The sequence below is a fragment of the Micropterus dolomieu genome, linkage group LG12 (genome assembly GCF_021292245.1).
Source record: "Micropterus dolomieu isolate WLL.071019.BEF.003 ecotype Adirondacks linkage group LG12, ASM2129224v1, whole genome shotgun sequence".
Classification (NCBI taxonomy): Eukaryota; Metazoa; Chordata; class Actinopteri; order Centrarchiformes; family Centrarchidae; genus Micropterus; species Micropterus dolomieu.
In genome coordinates, this window is record NC_060161.1 from 2,255,911 (window position 1) to 2,280,502 (window position 24,592).

Here is a 24,592-nt window from a genome sequence, read left to right on the forward strand (position 1 = left end):
TCTGAATAAAAGTATGTTAGGTTAGTAACCCTATTTCTTCAGGTGTACCATCAACGTGTGTTAAAAAAGATTTGTCAGCTTGGAATGAAAGAAATTCAGCTACTGCTGAGACACACAAAGCCTACCCTAAAATTGTACTACCAATTTTTTTACCAAAGTAATTGCTGAGATTTGGCAACATCACTACAAGTTTGACTACAAACACGTGCAGTCAGAAAATCTGACAAGTTTTAAACAAACCAACAGTTTATCACGATAATTTAAACTACTTTATTTGGAGGTAAAACATAAATTGAGTGCTCTGTTGAAATGATCCCTCATTGACTTGTAAAACTGTCTATGTCTATGTCTTGACTATGTCCACAATTATGGCAAGTACAGTCAAAGTTGAAGCAGGAAGTAGGTCTGTAAACTGTAATGAATGTTTACAACCAACATTTTAGGTCATATTTTTAGCATTTGACATTTTCTTTTCCTAATAAGTTTGTCTAACCCGGAGGTTACTGCTCGTGTTTTTTGGTAAAATTGTTTACATTTGATCTGGTTAGTTTTGGTTTCACATTGCAGTCCACTAAAGAACTTCTTGTTCTGACTAAATGACTAAATGTAATTGGTCCCAAAGTCCGAACCATCCCAAAAACAAATTTCACGCTAGAAACTATGGTTTCAGGGAGAGCACCTCTTTTCTTTGGTCAAAGGTTAGACTGTAATTTCGGTTCGGTTTAAAACTGGACCAAACGAGGTGACCATTTTTTGAAGATCTTAGCAATTTACTTGGTGAGTACAATGTTATAACTGATAGAAATGGTGGACACAACTATGAAATTAAGACCCAAGTTGTATTTCCTTTAATCTAACTCCTGTTTTAACCCCAGTCTCAGTCACTATGTGGACATGCCAAACTGTCCTCAAAACCCATTATGTCCTCACCACAACAGTGTGGTGTCAAGAATCGGTCCTCACAAGTCACTAAACCAGACCTCACATACACACACTGTCCACACAGCGCCAATTCATTCTGCCTACTGCAAAACAAAAAGGCCCGTTTTGGAGCGCAGCCAGCACAAGGGAACAATCCATTGGTGGAGTGAGAAATCACTGACTGAAGCTATTTACTTTCCCTCGCAGAGAGAGAGCCTATTCTTCACTCTGGCTTCTCTGCATTCTGCTTCCTGCAGAAACTCCACCACACTGCGTTACTCCTGTACATGGGGAGGAGAGAAAGAGAAATAAATGTAACAATGATTTGACTTGGTTGTTATAGCATTCATCATTTAACACAGAAGAAGTATGATAACTGAGTCTTAAAAGGTTTAAATATATATATTTTTTTTCTTGACAGTCAGCAGCCTATTGGGGTTCTTGACAATAACAATTCACAGAGAATCCTTGTTAATGGATCAAATTTCTGACTAAAACAAAGACTGATGAATGCATGAATGACAAATCATTCCATCTACCTGCGGCAGGTACCGTGATGACTCCCAACTACCTGCGCTCTCCCAAAATCAGCGTCTCTCCCTACTGCGACTGCAGCAACAGTGGCAACAACAAGGACGAGTGTGACAAGTTCACAGAGTTTTTCACAGAGAACACCTGCCTCCGTAAGTTGTACCTCTGCTCAGCTGTCTGACCAGCTGTTTCTTATTCTATTTCCTTCCACTCTTTTTCTATTGTACTTTATCTCCTTTTCTGACTTCTGTCTTATTTTCTGTTTTCACCCACTCTGCTCTGCTGGTCTATTTCCTGTTTTGTTCTCTTATCCTCTTTTCTTGTCTCTCCTCCTCTCGGTCTCTCCTTCTAACCAAATATATCCCATTGCCATGCTTGCATTGTTATCCTTCCACATTATAGAGCAACCAGTTATATTGTGTGGATGTGTCTGTGTTCGTTTGTGTGCCCAAAAGCTGTAGCAGATCTCCTGCTCCAGATCTTTGACAGAAAGCAGCCTTTTCATGCAGCCCTCTTTTCATTACATCTTTAAGTAACACACACACACACACACACATATATATAAACATACCTATTACCAGCCAAGATTAATAAGTTGCAGGGCATTCCTACTAAGCTGTGGAGATAATAGCCAGATTTATTGTATTCCATCCACCACCACACAGTTTAAGTGTAATTTGATTCGTCATTGATTCCTGTACGGAGGTCAGGACACAGGGTCATATATAGAGTATCTCGCTCAAGGACACTTAAGCTGAATGAATAATTGTAATCACATACGCTTGAAGGATGGTTGATGAAATCTAGTAGGCTACTTGATTGGATGGAGATTTCGGACCTTTGTTTGAATAAAATCCTTCACAAGATCTGTGGGATAGAATGAGATGAATACGTTATATAAATAAATAGTTAATTGGCTATGATTGCATCTGGGTTGCCATGTGAAAGTGCACCATTGTCTCAGGCTAAATTACAAAGCGTGGTTGTCAATGGCCAGTTCGATTCCAGATCCGGTTTCAGGTTGAGAAAAAAAGCTGGATTTGCTAAGCAATGAAGCAACCGCATCTCTTACGAAATCTTTTATATCTTCCCGCTCTTTTTATTTGCAAAACCAAATTATAATGCACAAAACCCGCAGGTTGTGGAACTGTTATTTTCAGCCGGTGCTTAATTGACACTTCCATTGGTTATGACAGATAAGATGTCGCTCAGTTTCAAGTTATCTTAACTTGAAACTTAAGTGACTCACAATGTTGAACCTAAAAATGTTCAATAATCGAGGGGATTTGGAATTAATAAGGGGATTTGATTTTGGATTCAGGTTTGATAAAATGATTGAACACCAGTCCCAGTGGAAGTAAAACAAAATCTTAATATGCTAATGGTTAAAGATCACCTATTCACACATGTAAATGGAAACCTAAGGGTGAACAAAATTCTCATAAGAATAGACATACTAGAAGATGGAAAATTTCATAGCAAGGGGAACTACAAAGCTCCCCAGTGACTCCTGTTAACACCACATCATATCATACATTCATAGAGCATCACAAATTGACCACTATCTCTACATTTACACACTTTACGCTGCCAATGTACGCAGCTGCCTCGTTTAGGACTCAATTAGGTATTAAATTGATGAAGCAATCAAGTGCAAGACATCTGTATCAAGCAGTCAGCGGGTCAATGTGTTCTTAAGTAGGTGAACGACCTAGAAAATGGTGTGAATTTAAAATAATGAGCCATAGTCACAAAAAGGGGCCGGGGGGTTGTGTTGCTGCTTGTGGTTGAGCTCTACACGAGCAAAGTGGGGCCCTTGATGACAGTTGCCAGATGAGAAAACACGAGCAAGATGCAGCCTCATTTTCACCAACTCTTCTCTCTTTCGCTCTCTCATTTGTCTTCTCTTCTTCTCTTATCTGTTTTTTTTTTCTGCCCCTCCCTCCCTCTTGTTTTCTGTGCTCTGTTGTCTTTTTACCAGTCAGGGTTAACAAGGTTGGTCTGCCAAAGATAATGAGCACTGCCACAGCCTGTGTGTGTGTGTGTGTGTGTGCATATCGTTGTGTATTTCTCAGTGAGTGTATGTGTGAGATGTGTACTATACATGCTGTCCAAGTGTGTCAGTGTGAAATTTGCAAGCTCAAAGGGGGTTAATGTGGGTTAAATCAAGCTCTCTCTCTCTCTAGATATATATATTATTTGCTTTTACTGTAGGGAGCCAAGTGAAGGGCAAAGTGGAGGAATGCCCCTCCTCTGTATTTTCATTTTTAGACTCTGTATGCTTGCTCAATCTTCCTTTACTACTTATTTGACAATTACAACCCCCTCCTTTTACTTATTCTCCTACTCATATTTCACCTAACTTCTTCCTACTCATCCCATCTCCCTGTCTCCATCTCCCTCCTTTCATGCCCTCCCGCTTTCTGCTCTCATTAAGTTTGCTCAGCAGTAACAGGAACTGACAACTCTGAAGATCCTGACACACGTCGGCTACAGGGTCATGACTAGAGAGAAACTCCAAGAGGGAAAGAAAGAGAATAGACAGAAAGAGAGAATATGGGAAGACTTAGAGAGAGAGAGGACTTTCTGTTCTTGTACTGCTCTATAGATGTTTTATTGTTTAGGGACGGAAGATAATTGCCTGGGATGAATGTTCTTCTTTACTTATTTCTGTGACACACATATATAAATATATATAATATATAAGCATCCCTTAACACATAGTTCCCAAACTTTTCAGCTCTCAGCCCCTTAAAATGAAGCAATGTCTACTCGCATGCTTGCTACTTATCAACGGTCATGTCTTATGTCATATACCTGTTGGTTAAGAAGAAGTCAAGCAAAAAGTGTTTTCCCCTACTGTTTTGAGTGCTTGAAAAAATTCCAAGTAATTCAAATTAAAAAAAGCAGTGTTACAGGAAAAAATACGTTCTTCTCCCCACCCCCAGGTTTGGTGCTTTAATATTAAAGACAAACACTGGAGCTTTAATGTAATGAAAGCCTTTCCTGTACCATTCCTCCCCATTTGCAAAACATGTACTGAATATGCAAAGGTCACACCATCCAACATGGTCATAATTATAGTATTACAGCAAACCTCGTACATGTAAAGTAAAGCGGTAATGTAGACTGTGAGAGGCAAACTCATAGTGCTTATACAAATATCTGCTACAGTGAGAAGATAATATCGTGTTTGTTCAAATGCACTGTGATGTTTTCATATGTGAAGGTTAAATGAATGTTAGGTGTAGTGCTTTAAAATGTCTATATGTGTACTCTGTTTTTCTTTTTTTTTTAATCTTTTAGGATCAATTTAAGTTTAAGACCTTGAAGCTGAGGACGTTTGGTCTGGTCATCGCTTATTTAAAAGGGCTGTTTGAGGGTTAAGACTTGCTTTATGGGTTTGGAATAAGGGCAGTAACGGTTTGTTGTTACAAGGTGATACTCAACTGTTATGGTTTTAGGTTAGGTGTGTTTATCAGCCGTTCCCGGAACAAGTGATTGGCTGTAGAAGCAGCAGCTCGCAGGACACCATCAAGTCAGCTGCACATTAATGAGACACTTTTATACGACCTCAAGAATTTTAGCATGCTCCTTCCCTTTAATTTTGTTTGTCTTTCGATCCTCTCTGATTGCATTTTAAAGGCCAGGTGGGCCTAATTTCAGAACACACGCTAAGTCTTTCTCAGATTTATGGAATGTTTCAGGATTTTAACAGCTAACACAGCATTACCAGAGGTGCTTAAGCTCCAATAGCAAAAGTAGTTCATTTCTAATATATTTGTAAATACCTGTTCTGGTGTCTAGGTTTGGTGGTTAATATTAGAATAAACTGCAGCTTTGGCATTGGGTTAAGGTTAGTGTTAGTGAGGGATCTCATTAGTATAGAAAATTAAGTGTAATTAGGGAAAGTACAGCCTCACTACGCTGTATATCGTATCTTGCATATCACAGTTTATTTGTTCGGTCTACAGTGGCTGTGGATTATTTTTAATTATCCCGAGTAAACAGTAAACAGTTGCAGAGGTGACCTTTACTCTTCATTGAATCTATTGAGTAAAGGCATAAGATCTATGTAGGTTTTATGGTTTATTATTCAAATACGCTCAAGGATTAGAGCTCTGCCTGAAAGCACTTTCACGTCTGTATGGATTGTGTTACAGATTCTTTATTTGAAGATACCCTCCATACTCTGCTAAATGTTGACAGCTTTGTCATGTTGCACCTGTCCAGGTGGCGTTGCAAATACTATGTGTTCATGTTAGCGGGTGTACTGATGGCATTTCAGTCACAACAAAACATCATCAGTCATCATCATCATCATCAATGTTTGAGTTTGAGCATACAAAAAGGTTTCCACTTTCACTTTAAATCATGAGACCAAGTAACTGCAAGCTAATTTGCTATCTTGCAAAGCTGGACATACAAGCTTGTATACAAACTGAAAATAAAAATGCATATGGCGTATATTTGGACATGTTTTTAGAGAGAATTTGTTTGTAGTTTGTTTTGCTCATTCAGTTGACTGAGAATAACAGAAAGGACAATGATTGTATAAACAGAAGTGTCAGACAGGTGTGAGGTAGAAACAATATTTTATATCGTATTTTATATCTATAAAACAGGAATCAACTAAGCACACATGCACGTCAGACATCCTGAGGCTTCATTTGAGATGCAAACTGTTTTTCACACACGGTCACTGTGCTGTGAATGTAATTAGGCCTTAGGTGAGGAGACAGAGAAGCCCATCAACACTTACAATATGCTAATCAGCCTTCTGCTGTCTCGACACAAAGCTAGCAGCTACACAATCACATGCTCTCACACATAAGCAAAAATTAAATGTGCACATGCACACTCATGAGAAAAGTCGCACATATCAGGGCTGCAGGATATTGACAATTAAAATTACTTTTTTTTTGCTGATTATTGCATCTCAGATATGAAGCTTACAGCTTTTTTATACAGAACTTAGTTTTCAAGACTTGGAAAATGTTAAACAAGTATGTTGAGAAACAAAATCAGACAGCATTAGTTTGCAGAAAAGTACAGATTTGTTCTAAAAGCCGGTTTAGCTCACAGCCACGGCTTGTCCTTTTAAATGGGATGCCCTAATCAGATACATACAGTATGTGCTTACTCTTGCTTACATATACAATATAAACATTGAAACAAAATACATGAATTGAACTCACTAAATAAAATGTAAACATGCATTTCATCATCACAGATTTTCCCAAAAAAAAAATGTTTGTTTGTCATTACGAGACAGAGAGAAAGTCTTTCCATCTTTCGGGATGTCTGGTCTTCAACAAGGAGATGAAGTGATGGAGTCTCCGGTTCTACTTAGTTCAAGATTAATAGTCACATTTATTAAATGTGCAGCGTGGAACTAACTCAAAGGTTCTTTCTAGGTTAAGGTTAAGCAGAAGCTGCTTCCACAGGGGGAATGAACAGAAAGAGGAGAGGAGGGTGAGACCATGCTACGTACAATAACACTGAACATGTGTTTAAGTTTATCCAGGCACAAGTCAGTCCACTCACACCAATATATTTACATGCACACTAATATCCAGACCCTTGTCCTTAACAGGCGACTGGTTCAGCTGTCAAAAAATACTTCTCCAAGAAATCCACTGTATGCTAATGGATATCTGTCAGACATGCAATGAGAAGTTAAGCTATTGAGGACACTGGGGGTAATTCTGACCTGCTGAGATGCCGAACACAACCTGAGAACCCCCCTGATATATCTCAGTCAGCAGGAATTAGGGAATGCTGCCATGGGTGCTTTCAGAAAACACCGTAAGGAGACGAGGGTAGGTCACTGACTGGATAAATGCTCACTATCAATCATCCTTCTCAGTTGTCAACATCTGGAGGATGAATGCTGCCAGTACTGCAGCAGTTACTCCCGTGGTCCTGCAGAGCAACTTTAGGGCTTTAGGATGTCACAATGTGGAGGTGAGGCGTTGACAAAAACTTTACTCCGCAGGTCCTAGCAAAAAAACAATGTATGTGGGTGTATTTCAAAAATGGTCTGTATGACTCATATGAGTGTTTTCTGATCTGTTGTTTCAACTAAAAGTTAAGAAGTGCTATTGCTTTGATTAATTATAGAAACCGATGTTTATTTGAAAGAATTTACCCCTTTAAGCAGAACAGTTCTGGCTGCTGCCAACATCATATTCAGAGACAGCAGTTATTCTGGCAGGTGTTTAAATGAGACATAAAAGCCAACATCACTTGTTGTGATACACCTTTGAATGAATGCTCATATTTCAATAGTGGCGGTTGTTTATGGTGTCTAGCGTATCTGTACAGATAGAGCAACGCGAAGAAAAGACTGATGGGTTACTGTGTTAACGAAAGCTGGCAGTGATAAACAGGAACATGTGTTTTATTTCAATAGGAGACTAATGACATCTTGTGTTTACAGGTTTTTATACATTTTATTTTTTTGATTGATTCTATATTTCACTTGCCTGAGTTTATTTTGAATACTGTCGACATCTTTTATGTGGAGTGGCGTTACAGTTTTGGGGTGTTGTTGCACATCTGTGACAAGTTGTCTATGGATGCAATCGTTTTTAAACAGATAAAGCATCTACAGTACCATTTATGTTTATTTGACGATGCTTTGACTGTTTTGTGGTGTTTTTTTGAATTCGGCATCGAATACAGTGAAAAACAATGACCTTGTCCAACAAGATGAATATATGCATACAGTAAGTACATCATGTAGACATACCCATGTGTCTTTGCACATGTATGAGCGAATATTTCCGTGGGGTTAAAGATCCGTTATGCAGATAAGCTCACCCTTCTTTTACCGCAGTAACAGGGTCAGAAGAACAAGAATATCATTACGTTCAAACAGCAGCTCTGTAAAGCTCAGCCTTCCTCTGATGTGTGTGTGTGTGTTTGTGCGCGTCCTTGTGTGTGCGTGTGTGTCCGTGTGTGCATTTTACATCAAAGCATAGAACGCTATTAATAGGGCCACTAATGGACTCTAATGGTAAATAGCCACATCAGCACTCAGTTTTTTGACTGTGTGGTGAATTTATAATGTGGGGGAAGTGATAACAAAACCTAAGTATCTTCTAACTCACCTTTAATTGCGGTTTAGGCCGCTGCAATATAAAGTTTTATTTTGAAATGAGGTCCAGCTCAATGTTAAAGTGAGCTGCTTGAAATTACGAGGTAGTATTTATGGTCTATCTAAAAGTCTGCCTCATCAAGATATGTGTTTGCAGCCTTTATAATCGGAAGTAAAACAAAAATGCCATCTTAGTCAGGATAAACTTGCTTATTCTGAAAGATATTTCAGTCTGTGTGTCCTGGTTGGTGTACATCATAGCAGGTGGCACAGCTAGTTATTTCACCTGTTCACCAGTAAATTATAGCTTTCCAAGCATTACGTATTAACTTTATGTCTACAACTCACCTCCCTCAAAGAAGTATTTGTTGTTCACATCTGATTAGTGCCATCTCTCACTTAACCTCTCTAGGTAATGCCATCCAGGCCTTTGGGAACGGGACAGACGTGGGAGTTTGGCAGCCAATGTCCCCTGTCCAGACCACCACTTCCACCACCACACCCTACCAGAGGAACCGCGAGCGCAACCCCAACACCATCGACAACAACATTAACCCAGACCCTGGCATCTACCACTTCTGTGGCAGCCTACAGGTTAGACATACACACACAGACACAACTGTGTTAAGAGGCTCTCAGTGCGCTTTATCTGACCTGCTGATCTTTCTATCCTTTTCTATCAGTCTCACTATCCATATATCTACAGTGTCTGGTCATATTTAGCTCTCTTACTGCCGGTCTGTCTGTTTCTGTTGCATACCTCACCGCCTCGTCATCCTGTGGCTCACTTTCTGTCTCCTTGTATTTTCAGGCCAGTTTCATTTGTTTATAAGTTAAAACACTGAATCAAATACTAAAAATAAAGGGTTCAAAAGAATCCTGTTGCAAACGTAAGTCTTATTCATGCAGTTTGCAGCCACTTGTAAACTACAAGTGGCTGCAAACTGCATGAATAAGACTGAATGTTTCACTTTCTCCACCAGCCACTTGTAAACTACAAGTGGCTGGTGGAGAAAGTGAAACATTCAGCATCTTAAGAGCTAGATATTCTTTCTCATGAGTTGGTGGAAACCAAACCAGAGCTAAAAGGAGATTGAAAATTGAGCTTACGACTCTAATGGAATGATAATGTCACTCTGTGTCTGATCGATGAGTCTTTCGACCCTCTAGTGGTCAGAAATCACCAAATGCAGCTTTGATAAAAAGTCAAAAACTTGTAATAAGGAAAACTATAAATAAACTTAATACCAGTATTTACTTGGACAAATTTGTTTTAATTTGTTTTCTAAAAATAGTTGTGATTTTTTTTTGTCATCATAGCTTAGTAGTAGTAGACTCAGCAGTCATGCATACAGGACCAGCAGTACGTCACTGCAGCAAATCATTTAGTGAAAGTATTGGTACATTTATAAATACTAATTTGAACTCGTCCTATACTTGTGGTAAAGCATTAAAATGTTAGTTACTATGACTCATTCATCCTCCACTTGGCTTTTTTTCCTCCCACTGTCCAAAGACATGCAGGCTAGGTTAACTGGTGTCTCTAAAATTGTCCTTAGGTGTGAGTGTGACTGTGGTTGTATGTCTGTGTGTGGCTGGCGACCTGTCCAGGGTTGTACCCCACCTTTCACCCCGCAACCCTGTACGCAGGATAAGCGGTTGACGGTGTGCCAGTTTGGCTGTTGACACGTGTGGTCCTGTATGTGTGTCACTCCCATTGTGCCCAATAAGAATCTGCTCTCAGTTGGAGAAGCCACTCCTGCTCTACAGGAACAACAGTTATCTGGCTGATGAAACACAGGGATCACAAGCAGCAATCCTGAACACCGGTGATGGGCTCCTCCTGGGTGGGGGAGGAGGAAGTGGGGTTTGTACTGTCATTACCTGCAGAGCGATGACAGGGACTCAGAGAGCCATTTCACATATAATAATACTGTAACCCGATGAAGCATCATAAAATCAAAAAAGTTATTGTTTACCCACGTTTACAGAAAATCCTCCGGCAATTTCAAACTGAAATCCACCTTAATCATTTCTTTCTGCAAACAACAATCTTAACTATAAACGTCACTTTCTATGTCTATGTTGTTGTACACTGTGCAGAGTATCTGGATTGTTTTTGTTGCTGCATGGGAGAGAACTGTCAATGCTCTCATTGGCGGCTCACCAGGCGCCGTCCCGGTCGGCCAGCATTCAAAGCACAGGAAGCAAAATACCACTGAATGAACACACGGTTTGGAGAAAATATTGCCTGTAACGTTTTGTCTCCTCATTATACTGACAAAAAGAGGGCGATTTTGTTAACGTTTTGATTTTATGAATTACATTTTAGTGTTTTCGTCAACAATATGGCATGGCATCGTCTCGTTTTAGTCAGGGAAAAAAAAAGGTCGTTGACGAATCTATTTTGTTTAGTTTCGTCCGACAAAAGTTAACACCACTAGTAACGGTGTTGATGAGAGCGGTGATCGTGAACCAGAACAGTAGAGCTACCAAAACTATGACATGAAAGATACTAAAATGCTCTGTAGAGCTGAGTGGAAACGCAGAGCTGTCTAATAATTCTGTGTGGCGACCCCTTTCACATTACAGATTGTAAGTTGATCATTTTTTAATATAGAGATATTAATGAATTCAGCTCTGTTGCTAAAATCACAGTTGAATGACATGAATGAACTGTTAAATCTTGCTTTTAAACGCTGTATTTTATATTTATTCATTTTAGCTGATGCTTTTATCCAAAGCGACTTACACTTGCTATATATGTCAGAGGTCTTGGGATGTGTCACAGTGGGGAATTGAACGCGGGTCTCTCACACCAAAGGCATGTGTCTTACCCATTGCTCCATCACCACACATTTACCCATTGATCACTATTTATGGCAAATATGTTTGTGTTGCAAAGACTTACTCTTAGTGTATATTTATCTTCATACAGTGAAATTAATTTTGATATTCTGTAACATTAGAATGCAGAAAGTTTGCACAGTGTTTTTACAATTCTTCCTCCCAATCCTGTGTTTTGAAAAGTCACCTGGTTACCCCTTTGTTTGTTGTTAATTACAGAGTGTGCCTTTAACTTTATGTCCATTGCTGTTTTCAGAAAAACAAGACTAGAATAATAGGACTGCCCCAGAAACACACACACACACACACACACAGATATGTAGGCATTCAGTCCTGCAAGTTTAGTTCACACAGACAGATATTGTAGATACAGTAGATGCAATTACACACTCATGTCAGCACACATAAGTACACACAAATACAAGTGCACTCACTTGCTGACACACACACACACACACACACACACACACACACATGTATATACACACGGTCTGTACTGATAATGAGCTTTGGTGGTGTACTGGTGCGTGTTAGCTGTTGGCACTGCTCTGATAGCACGTCAAATACAAGTTAATGAGAGAGTTGTGTTAAACCATTTTTCTAGTGTGATTTTGTGTGTGTGTGTGTGTGTGTGTAGGCATCAAGGCAGGCTATGTTGTTGTAATGACATACTCTGGGGACAGGCCTGTGAGACGATTCACTCCACTCTCCTCATTGATCTCTCTCTCTCTCTCTCTCTCTCTCTTTCACACACATACACACACCCACATACATGCAGAATAATAACCATTAGCCAGTGACTCAGAACCTCTCAACAGTCAGACAGTCCAACTACCTCGGCATGACAGAAAAGATCAAAGAGTGGAGAAAAAGGAATGAAAGGTGTAAAGCTCCTCAGCTTCCAGTGAGATCTTCTTAGGAACTGGAGGAGACTTGTGCACCTTCCACCTTCCCGTTTGTCAGAGTTCTCAAATTGAGTTTGACTCCTTTGTGAAATGCTCAGACAACACAAGGAAAGTGTTTTTGACTTTAAGCTAAAATTTAAGGCGATCCTGTCTTCTATTTTGTCATCCATACCTGTATTAAAGACGTCTTTTTAGCCATGCCTATGTTGTTCTGTCTGACAGGTGGCCCACGGTTGGTTCAAGCTGAAATATCTCATGAATCTTTACGATTGCTGATCCCCTGATGTTTCCTATTGTGCCACACATGTACTGTCTAAAAGAAGTGGCCGTGGTCATCGTGACGTCACCCGTTGGTTTGTGGACTGCCATTTTGAAGCCTCGAGTTTGGCCGTTAGTGCGCCGCCATGTTGATTTCTTGCAACCAGTGGCTCAGCGTGGAGCTAGCTAGCTTGCTTAGCTAGGTGCATCTTTCTTTTTAACCGGGATGATAATTTTGTCTTTTGTCTAAATTTGTATACTCACCGGAGAAAGTGAGCCAAGTCCTAATGAGCTTTTTCAACGGCGCTGGTTAAATTTACACAGTGCCGTGGGTACGAGTGTCTCTTGCCATGGTAACGACTTGTCAATCACAGATAGTCCCGCCTTGATAGCATACTCTGCTTTCCGGTCTATTTTCCTCTAAATGGGACCATAATTTACTAAATGAACATCATGCTGTATTAAAGAAGACTTGAAACTAGCGATTGAAACCATAAACTCATTATGATAAGTGTTTACTGAGGTAATAAATCAGCTGAGAAGTACAGTCATTTTAACATTATTTCTAATGGAACCGGACTTCTTTTTGCAACCAGAGGAGTCGCCCTCTACTGGCCGTTTGATATAATGCAGGTTTAAGGGACTTCTGCATTCGCTTGTCTGCCACCAGCAGTTCAAAGTTCCACTTGTTCTGTGAAATATCTACTAATTGGCACAACATTTGGCACATACAGTCATGGTTCCCAGGAATTACCTTTTACTGACTTTGGTAATCCTTTTTGTTAAGACGTTTTCTGTCTAGTACCACCATCAGGTCAACACTCATGACCAAATACATGCAAACGTAAATACAGCCTTTGATTTACTTTGCGTTAATTAGCAAATGTTAGCATGCTAATCGTAAACATATCTGCTTAAGTGTCATTGCAAGTGTGTTAGCATGTCAACGTAAGTATTTCGCTCAAAGCACTGCATCACAGATCCGTTAACATGGCTGTAGACTCTAGTCTTGTGTGATGTGAACATATGGCAAGTGAGAAGAAGCTTTCTTTATTTTATTCCTTTTTGTTGTTTTAGAAGTTAAAACCCTTGAAGGACTGCTTTCCCTTCGTCACACAGCAGAGCTAGCTTGGCCCACAGCAAACACAACACAGATAAAACAACATAAACACACATGTGCCAGAGCACACAGGCATACATACACACACACACACACACACAAATAGTTTACAAGCCCCAGGGCTACATCAGCCTGTTCTTATGAATATAGTTGACTCCAAAGCAGGCAAGATGTGCCCTGGACAAATATGGAAATCTACCACATGCTAATGTGACTTTTCAGAACAGGCAGGTATTAGGCAAATCCAAAACACGTGGACACAAGGCAGGAATATATATATAAACTTGTTGACATCCAAACATTTTTGAATTTGAAATAAGCTTTGCAATTGCTTAATATTATAGGATACTTACAAGGTACAGTAGGCACAGCTTTACATGGTTTTCATATGCATGTATTCATAAGCTAAGCTTTCATAGTATAAGTGTGATATAATTTAAAGGGTCAGGTCACCCAACTTGTGATGAAACAGTGATATCTACCCATGCTGATAGGTTTTAAGATACTGTACCCATCTGTCTCAGGCATCACAGAGACATGTAAGTATAGACTTAAAACCGAAAGTGCCCGAATGTCTAGTGCCAGTGCTACAGTAGATGTAAGTGAGAAAACATGGGTTGCTGCATTTGTTAGTTTTGAATAAAAATGGATATAAACAAATCTTTTAATGCATCAGAAAGAACACTGGTGATTTATATTTAGTTGTCTAGTTGTGTGGTTGTCGTTGTGTTAACCTATTTGACAATTTTATCAGTTTTACAAGTGAGAGACAGGTCTAATCTTGTGTTTTGAGTGACTCTTTTGCTTATAATTGGATCACATATTGGATCCAGAATGTGCCATTAAGTTGATCTCATATTTCAGTCAAGACAAGACTTCTAAAAAGTTTCTAAACTGCTGAATTTGTTGGTTTTCAATCATCTTACAGAGACGTTATAACAGTAAAAAAAAACTACTTGTTAATGGAATCTAAATTCTAAAGTCACAATAATATAATTTAAATTTCCAAATGTTTTGTTTTGAAACACCGAAAGTGCTCTTAGGATTTCAGCAACAAGCTGTAAAAGTTTAGTGTCATTATGCTTTCTCCGTGTTTCTGTCTGTGATGTGAATGTGTTTAAAACTTTTAATGCATCTAAACAATGACTCCAAACACAGATGGGACCTCATCGTGAAACACAAACTGATGTAAGTTTTGGTTAGTCATTGTGTTGCTCAGACCAATTTTCTGTTTCCACTCTTGGAATTCTTGGCTTGTTCTTTTGTTTGCGTGTTTATGCAGAGGCCAGCAAATAGACCATGATTTATAGACATCATTCCACCCGAGCTTTGTCTTTTTTTTTCAGTGCTGAAGCAACGGTGTAATAACAGAATTCAGTTTCTCACCTTCTGTATTACTATGCCTGCAACAACCTGTACATCCCTATTTTTGGTCTGAATTCACGATACTGTATACTGGAGCCATTTATTATTCTGTCACACCTACAGCCGGAGCAAACACACATACACACACACATATAAATACCCAGAAGCCAAAACTGGAGTTACATTCACTAACAGCATTGATCCTGAATACAAACTTTCAGTATGCACACAAGGACACAAGAGAATCTTCTCATAAGCCAAAAACTCCTGCGCAAAGTATCAAATTCATAATCAGATGCGTAATATAGCAAATACAGAAAGAAAATATGAGATGTTCAGATGCTGATTACAAGGCTTGGCTGCAAATCAGCAGATCAACTCATTGTGGGCTTGCAATCAACACAAGTGGTAATCACTGTCTTGTAATTTACCTGAAGAGTAAAGAGGAGAGAATGAAGATTACCAATGTGATGCGTCATCACTGAACAAATGTCATGTACATTTTTCTGTTCAGGACTTGATTGTATTCATTTTTTTTTATTTTAAACTGGAGTAATAAGGTCACGGTTATAGTTAGAGCTTTTTAATAAGGTTTTCTTTAGAGTAAACTCTGAGGTTGGTATGATTTATGTGGCACCTTAACAATAACCATGTGTTGCCGACCTCGTCACTCTGGAGCTGTTTCAGTTGTCTTATCAGTTTGTGCTCCGAGTTGATTGATGCGTGGAAATTACCTCATCCTTATTGACATTTTTGTCTTGTTGTTTTACCAATGAACGACTTAATAAAGAGTTGACACCGCAGTTGTGTTTGAATGAACACATTATCAAACTTTAGATTGTTGCAGTGGTGGATGGGAACTTTACCTCTCTGCCATCCATTAGCCATGGGTTAGTCTGTCTTTCCTCTGAAGACATCAGAGAGAGATTAAAGAGAGATTATCTAAAGATTATATACATTACATACATTTGCATTCAGTAAACTTACAACTTAGAGTCAGTGTTGGTTTATTTAAACCCTGAAGGTGTAATTTTAGTTGCCTAAATCTACGCAGACCTGGACGACATTGACAAAAATGTTAATATTCCACTATTAATAAGCAGTAAGTTGCTTGAAAAACGCAGTCAAGAAATTAAAGCATCATCACAGAGCAGCCTCTTACATTTACACACATGAAAAATGTGTGTGTGTGTCTGTGTGTGTGCGCGAGAGATGGAATCAAAGACGGCGTGAGCGTGCGACAGCCACTGAATGATAAATCGGAGATGAAATCTGATTCTGGGTTTGACTGTCCCTCTGTGCTGAGTCTCGCTGTTCTTCTCCTTTGAGTCATAATATCAGAGGCTTTAAAAGTTTAACAGGCTCTCAGGGTAAACTCTTCAAGGTTATTGTAGTTTTTCCAATTTGGCTTTAGTTTCCAATCTGCTTTTTGTGATCAGATCAGCACCGGGCTTTCATAAACGTACAGACTGAATGTGATGGTTTTTTGAAGTTTAGTCACAGTGTTTGAACACTGATGTCTTTGTGTTGTTTGTACCTGGTGTGTAAACGTATTGACAGAATATTTTCAGACTAATTAGATTTTAGATTGTTCCATCGAATGTTGATCAGAGCAAATTAATTAATGCAGATCCTCGTGTCGACTTTCACTTCAGTCTCAATTTGATAGTCATCAAAGCACTAAAATGCTGTTGTGTCGTGACTTAACATGCAGACTTTAAGATATTAGTTAACCTTGAAACTTCATTAATATATTATCTGTGTCATGATCTTTTGTCATTAACAAAAGTACAAACATGAATCTTTTTTTGTGGATGTTTTTCGGGTTGTAACATGGATTGTGATTCTTTTTATCTTTTCTGTTGCAGGCTCAGAAATTGAAGTCAAACTCAACTGCTGATGGGGTCTTCTGTTTGGTAAGTTTTTTGTCATTTCATTTTGTGAAATTCACAATTCAGTCATGAGACAATGAATAAAATGTTCAACAAATGTAGTTCTAGACAAAAACAGAGTCACATTCTACTTAAAATTTAACTTCTAGTCAATTAAAAGCAACTACATGTCATGACAGGATAAAATACTTGAAGTGATTCAATAACAACTTTCCCAGAGTTAGGCAGGTCTGTCCCATCTTGGCATCTTGGCATCTGATGTTGTCAGTTAATTAAAATGTTCCCTCTGAACTTCCTTGTAAAAAGAACTAATTTTCTCACCCTCTTACTTCTTTGTTACAATTATTACAATAGAGTTATACCAAAATAACATATTTCTGACGGAAAATAAAGATGCCAGAATAATTGTAGTGACAAATTGCCCTGTTTGAAACAAGTTTCAAGTCTCTGCAAGCAGATTATTGCCGTGCATTTGGACAACATTAGGGTTGTCCCTGACTAAGGATTTATATAGTCGAATCAGAATTACACACAGTAGCTCTGCTTTAATCTTGAGAAGCTGCAGCTACATACATGTTCATTACTCACTTTAACTTACACTGCTTTTCTGGCAAAACCGAGGATTATTGTTGACCCGTTTCTCTCCGCTCACCTGCCACTGTGTGCACGTTGCGGTTCCTCGCAGATCTATTCCAAGTAACTGTATGAAAACGATATAATATTCTTTGTGTGGTTCCTCAGTGGTGATAGATGACCCGAATGTCCCACGAGGTGCCGACAACTCGGCACAACATCAGCTGATGGTCTCTCTTCCTCATCTGCCACACACACACACATACGCTGAACCTTAAGTGCTAGGGTTAAAATTTTGGATTTATTCACACACTTTAAAGAGGTGGTATTATGTTTATTTTCAGGTTCAAAATCTTATTTAGGGGTTGTACCAGAACAGGTTTACATGGTTTAATTAAAAAAACACCATATTTTTTGTCATGCTGCACATTACTGCAGCTCCTCTTTTCACCCTGTGTTGAAGGCTTTGTTTTAATTATGGAGTGATGCATCTTGCCTCTTCATGATCTTTGTTGGGAGTTGCACACGCACAGTTCCTAGTTAAGGACTACTAGCCAATCAGAAGCAGAGAAGGGCGGGTCAGTGAGAAGCCGGTATACAGCTTCGGTTCAGCTGTATATCCTCTTACCAGCTTAGCAATATGGACTGGAGCGAGAGTTTCAGAGTGATGAGTTATTAATCTGTAACAAAAGTATCTTTAATCCATAAAGTTTTAACTGAGCTCTGTCTCTACATCACAGTAACAACTTTATGTCCAGTGTTTGGAAGGGAGAGGAGAGGTGTGTGCTGCAGCTCACTGTTTTTCCACCGGTGTTTTTGAGGGCGTGTTGGACTAGCCGTTTGGCGAGCGTTATATGACGCGCATGTTGCTTTCATCCCAGTGACGTCACAGGGATGAAAGGGAAACGGCTGGACTACAAACAAGCTGTTTTAAGGCAGTTTTCTGTGGGAGATGGGAACTCCCTTTTTCATTTTGCAAACCTAATACATGTATAAAAAAATATATATAACTCAACAGTGGAGAGGGAAAAAGGCAAAAAGCATAATATGACCTCTTTAAAAATATTTATTATTAAAAGCTTCTTTCTTTTCACAGTTTTATTTACAGCATTATATGTTGAAATGTATATCATAAGAGGCTGTATATTAACTTATTGGGAGAAAACCTGTAGTTCTATGTAAAATGAGACGTTGAGCTCCCCCATATATCCATAATGGTATGATCCATCTTTCATAACGCCACTGCGAAGATTCGACTGTGAGATTGGCTCGTCGAATCAGGCTCCACCCATCGAAGCATCAAATCTTCGACTATTCGTGGTCAGCCCTAAATAACACATATTTTTTGCATAGGTATGCCGGGTCAAAGAATTATGTCTTTAATCTGGGGAACATTTCACATCCTAAAAATTCTGGCACACAACTTGTGTTGGGAGATGAAATCTCAAACCATTTCAGTATTTTATCTCAGGAAACAATTTTATCTAAGACCACAAAGCGATTGCTCGAGTTACCAAATAATCACAAACTCTGATCCAACCTCGCTGTACTCGCTCACCTTCCTCTGACAGTGATTGCCGTGGCAATCCTTCTTGCCTCCTTTGTAAACTCCTGTTCTTTGTAGTTCCTTTGAGGCTGAAATGGGTTTGTTGCTTATCTGGTGGCTTTTAAAGTTCACTGTAAATGTCATTGTACAATAATAAGGCACGGTTATGCGCTGGACTGGCATTTAATAGAGGTAGGGACAGGTCTCGGGGAGATGACCCAGCCGTTAGCTTGCAGCTTTATTAGAACGCCAAAGACCAGTGGTGGAGCTCTATACACACATACTTATGCATTGTGGCACATGCAAATGCACACACACACACACACACACACACGCACAAACGCACACATGCTTTTCAGCTTTCCACTGTGGCATTCTAGCTATAAAAACAACCTTTTGATACTGTGTCATACCAGAAGAATATATTTAGTAGTTTTTGTAGGTGATATTATTGAATTTAAAGCCTGATGTCTTGAAGTATGCCACCTCTTCTGTGCATGAATTAAATTATTTTCACCTACAGTCCATTTTGTGTCCTAGTGTGTAAGATGCCGGTAATGGCAAACAAATCACCAGGGTATAGACAAATAAAATGTCAAATTCTCCAATGTGTGATGCGTATATGAATAAAGATAAGTACCTAAGTACCTAAAAAAAAAAGCTACAATGGCGCATGATGTTTGAAATGTTTGGCAGCCTTTTATGTTATTGTTGGTTTATCATTTATCAAGCTGTCATGAAAACATTCCCAGAATCTGCTGTGGATTAGATCCAGAGGCACCTGCCACAGCTGATTCATGAAACTTGTGTATGCCATGTTATGTAGAAACTAGTTGTCTCTGAAATACATATTTTCCAAGGCAATGTGAGGTCAATCTTACTTTGAGAAAGAAGGAATGTATATATACTAACTTTTATATACAAACCAGATTGAGCATAATGCTTTAAATTTAGATTTTAGCACAAATGTTCACTATATTCCCCTTAAACTAGGAATATATTATTAAAAAACGCTAGTGCATAAACAGCTGTCCGTTGCAGGGCAAAGGCTTAATCACTTTAAATAAATATTTCACTAATCCAGCACATTTAGCTTTGCCTGTCAAGCTTTACATTTTAAGTTTACAATTCAACTGTGGCATATTATATAACCTGTACATTGTAAACATATCCAGAGTCATCATTTTTGGAACAATGGGTTCTTGATTTCAGATGTTAGCACACAAAAGCTGGCTTCCCTTTTCCGATGACAACTGTTGATTTTGCAGATTGACTGAAATGACTGTCACTGCCAGATTTGAACAAATAGAGCTACCTAGCTACCTAGCATTGCATGAGTAATTTGGTGGGAAAATCTGTCCCCATGTGACTTTTTAATGTGTTCAGCTGACTCGTTTGTAAAAAAGAAGCCTGCAAAACAGACGACATAAATGGTATCATGCTAATTCGTTGGTGTAATGATGCAAAAAAGCTTATGTCCCAGATGAAAAGTCCTTACCAGATGACAAGGGTTCATGCAGAAGACATGAATATTGTTTTTGTATTTCAGGGAAGAGCCATCATTACATGTTGAAAAGGAAATATCTGTGAAAATTTAATAAAAACCACAGACAATGAGCGTCACATAGCTCGGTATGACTGTTTTTTTTTTTTACTAAACTCTCTCCTGTGCCTCTCTGTGTCTCTCTCAGGACCCTCAGCTAGTCGGCCCAAGTACGTCCAACGCCATCCCGAGGAACTCGGCTGTCTCCAAACGGCCATCAGGCCTTGCCTCTCTGCTGCCTCCACTGTTCTGGCTGTGGTACTGCAGCCTGCAGGCGCTCTCCACGCCAGGCGTCTTGTAGCCTCATCGCTTCGCAGCAACAAACTACAACGGACTGACAAACACACATTTGTATAAAAGAAAGAGCAAAACAAGAAATTATATCCTTTCTTCTCAGTAATACCTGTTGTATTTTTATTTCCCCTATAGATTCTATCTCTCTTTTTATTCCTACTTTAATTTTTTTAATGAATTTTTGGATTTTTGTTTTGTTGTTTTTTGCATTGCAGCTGCGTGCTAAAATGGTGATCTACTATACGTGTTAACTCAGTTTGGCTGTGTGTTTCCTTCCGGATTAGTTGGAAAAAAAGGGATTTAAAGCGTCCATGTTGGGCAGAAATGAGAAAATACTCGAGGACTACATTCCAATAAACCACAGCTGGTTGCTCTTGGAAAGGTACACACAATGTATATTAGCATTGAGTCGTCAAATCAGTTTTCACCCACGTCTGTTTGTGTGTTGAGGCTATAAGTGGGATCTTTCGTCACAGTCAGTTCAGTGATGGCTACATTTTATCATTTGGGCAAGCTTTTAGGTGTTATTCAGTCTCCTCTGTGGTTTGTGTATGTTTTGATAATGACGTGATCTGGTATTTTACATTTTTATGAAAGGTCCACGTGGATATTTACCTGAGAAAAATATCACTTGAATTTTTTTTTTTTCAGGGTGAACACCAACAAATTAAAACAAGTTAGAACATCTGTGCCCAAACCGTCTTTACTGTAGCTCGTACTGAACACACATCGCCGCTGGCAAAAGCACACAGGCGAAGACCCACAAACACATACTGCACATTTTCACACATTCAGACAAAAACACACAGAAACACACTCACCGCCAGGCTTTCTGCTCCCTTTTTTTTTTTTTTTTTACACCTGGTTTTTGCCAAATGAGTGATACTCTGAGGTCACAGGACACACGCTGCTGTGGATGGCTGAATCCACTCCACTCATTAGTGATTGTACATACTTGTAACAGTCTAAGCCACATTCAGTGTTTCTCTATGGCCGGGGACGGAGAAGCTGTTGCAGTTTCACCTGAACATTTGTTTTTCTTTTTTAGTTTTGATGTACTTTGCTGCACTGCGTCCACAAAAACAAGAGCTAAGGAAAAAAATAGGCTTATTGTTGTAGCGTATATTCAACGGTAACACACACCTCCATCGATGCAAAGCGTCCTTTTCTTTCAGTTCAGTATTACGACTTGTTGCCTCAATTGTAAAATTGTCGACACGTGTTTGGGGAGGAAGCGACTGCTTGAAATTGACCATTTGCTAAACCCAAATACTCTTAGGTACCATCACAACAACCGTGGAGTTTCGTGTTCTAGCATGGCATGTATGCAGTATCGCTACTTGACATTGGTAGTTATTTCTAGAATAATATGTCTTTGATTTCAGATGGAAAATTCTTTACATCTGACCTATTTGAAAATGTGAATACTGAATAAGGGGTTTGTGTTACATATGTTGCTAACTCAGGACTGCGATATCAGCAGTGCTAAAGCTTGTAATATAGATACCAGGCAAACAGTCATCATTTGATGACTCATTTAGGAGATATGGGAATAAAGTAGAAGCATTGTTGTATTGAAGGATAGAGCTAGTTAGCACTGCAGCGTTATAAGGAAAAATTTAAGCATTGTTATTTTATTATAATGTGACTCAATTTTATACAAAGGTAAACTTGAACAAACAACACAAATTAGAGAAAAGAGAAATGGCTTTGAGGATGGGTTTGACAAGCATAACCTGGGTAAGCATGCTCCGGCTGCCAGTAGGTGTGCTAACATTAGCAGCAAAGAACTGACACTGTTTAACCCATTCCCTGCACTTTTACCGACACCACCCTTTTACCTGGTTGGATTCTTTTTAGTTGCCCTGTGAACACCACTTCAGCATGTTGATTGAACTTCAAAGTGTAAAAAAAAAATGCTTTGCGTAGCTGTAGTTGCTAAGTTTCGATTAAAGAATTATTGTTCGGGGGAGGGGTTTAGCAAACGGTCATTTCTGTCTTTTTATGAGCCTGACTTGTTACTTACTGTGTGTGAATCGCCAAACCACTTTTTGTATGTCTGATCCAGAGGACTGCTGGGAAAATCCCAGCCACAGCATCGCAATCTTATTCAATTCTCATATGTAGACGCAGGCATATGGTTTTCGAACTCTCCAAACAGGAAATAAAGCTCCCAACAACACATGATCAAGACGTTCACATACATCACTGTGGCATGTTCAGCAAGTTACTTTAGCCATTTGGACAGTGACAGGAGCATTTCTGACACGCAGCTTGGGTTTATGTAGCTTTTCAAAACATGATTAATGTATAGCAGAACTTAAATGTTATTTACCGAGCATAAACATGGTATATGCACTGTATGTACTTGGCTGAAATTATAAATTGGACAAATAAATGTCTGATGATATTCTATTCCAGAGCATTGTGAGCTATTTTGACATTCAGATACAACATAGAGTACATTGAATAAACCAGAATATTGTTTTTTATAACAACTTATGTGTATATTTCTCCCAGTATGTACATGATTATTGCATCTGAGAAAGAGGATATCAATAACTCTCCTACTGTAGTTAAAAAGCCCCATTTATGATGTTGCTTAAATATAGTATTGAGTTTTTTGGCTAAGATTTAAAATTATTTTTCTATCTTTTACTAATTTTTGCTGTTTTGATGAGTTGAAGTGAAGGAGATGGACTGGTTACAGATAGCTCATATTTACATTTTTTTACTGTAATTATTTTGGTTTTTAAGGCTGAAATAATTCTAGTGACAACAACTAGAAGTCGAGCAAGAAAGAAATTGTGATTGCATGATGATTAAGAAGGAAATAAATCAATCAGACAAATATATTCTACACAGCACCATTAAAGGCTTTTTTATGGTATATTTGACCAGAAGTGGGTAAGTGGGAAAATTCCCACAGACTGGACGTGTGCATTGTGGATGGAAAGTTAAACAGAAATGTTATGAGTTGCTACATGATTAAAACCTACATTACATTTCTCAGAATTGTGTCTTATAGTACATCTGATCATTTCATATTTGAATCCCAGTGTCATGTCTTCATTGGCCCTGGACTATGAAGTAAAGTTTATACATGGGCTTTACATTTCTTTGAAGAGTTCCTCTGAGCTGAGCTAAAGTTAAATATGTTTGCTGTCCATATCCACCCAGCCTGTTGTTTCAAAATACCAAAAATGGATTTTTGGAGATGCAGACTCCCTCTGATATACGGCATCATTACCGTCTTAGCTTGTGAAAATGTAAAATCTATTGTACAAAAGTTATGATTAAAAACTGTTAAATCACCCAGACTGTTTGTACGTGGTGTTATTTCACTGAACAAGGATGAGAGGAACCAGCAGACATGTGGAAAATACAGATAGGATAGGTGACATAAACGATTAAAGAACATTTGAGGTCAGTTGAGGTTATCCTGAGGGTCTGATAAGACCGTACGAGTTAATGTTGCTGACCTCGGGCTACCAAGCCAAAGGAAAAGTGAAGAGCGAAGAGATGAGACCGGATAAAGAAAGAGTCATCTGAGGTTTCTGGCAGCTTTTTAGCTTTGGCCAACTGGCGTGAGGAGGAGAGGTCACATCAGGCCGACTCTCTGTGATACTGTATTAGTGCTGCATGAGGAGAAACAAAAGGCAAACCAGACTAAAGTTAATCCTGTAGGGTTGAGG

General features: G+C 38.9%; 1 protein-coding gene across 6 annotated transcripts in view; it reads left to right on the forward strand.

Moving 5' to 3' along the window:
- Positions 1–24,215, forward strand: part of gfra1a (gdnf family receptor alpha 1a) — a 108,192-nt gene extending 83,977 nt beyond the window's left edge. For all 6 annotated transcript variants that reach the window (XM_046065167.1, XM_046065166.1, XM_046065164.1 and 3 more), the window contains 4 exons: positions 1,470–1,604; positions 8,967–9,148; positions 16,918–16,965; positions 20,752–24,215. In XM_046065167.1, the coding sequence (XP_045921123.1) occupies positions 1,470–1,604; positions 8,967–9,148; positions 16,918–16,965; positions 20,752–20,904 (518 nt within the window). In that variant the 3' untranslated portion in view covers positions 20,905–24,215. The remainder of the gene's footprint in view (positions 1–1,469; positions 1,605–8,966; positions 9,149–16,917; positions 16,966–20,751) is intronic.
- The last annotated feature ends 377 nt before the right edge of the window (positions 24,216–24,592 follow it).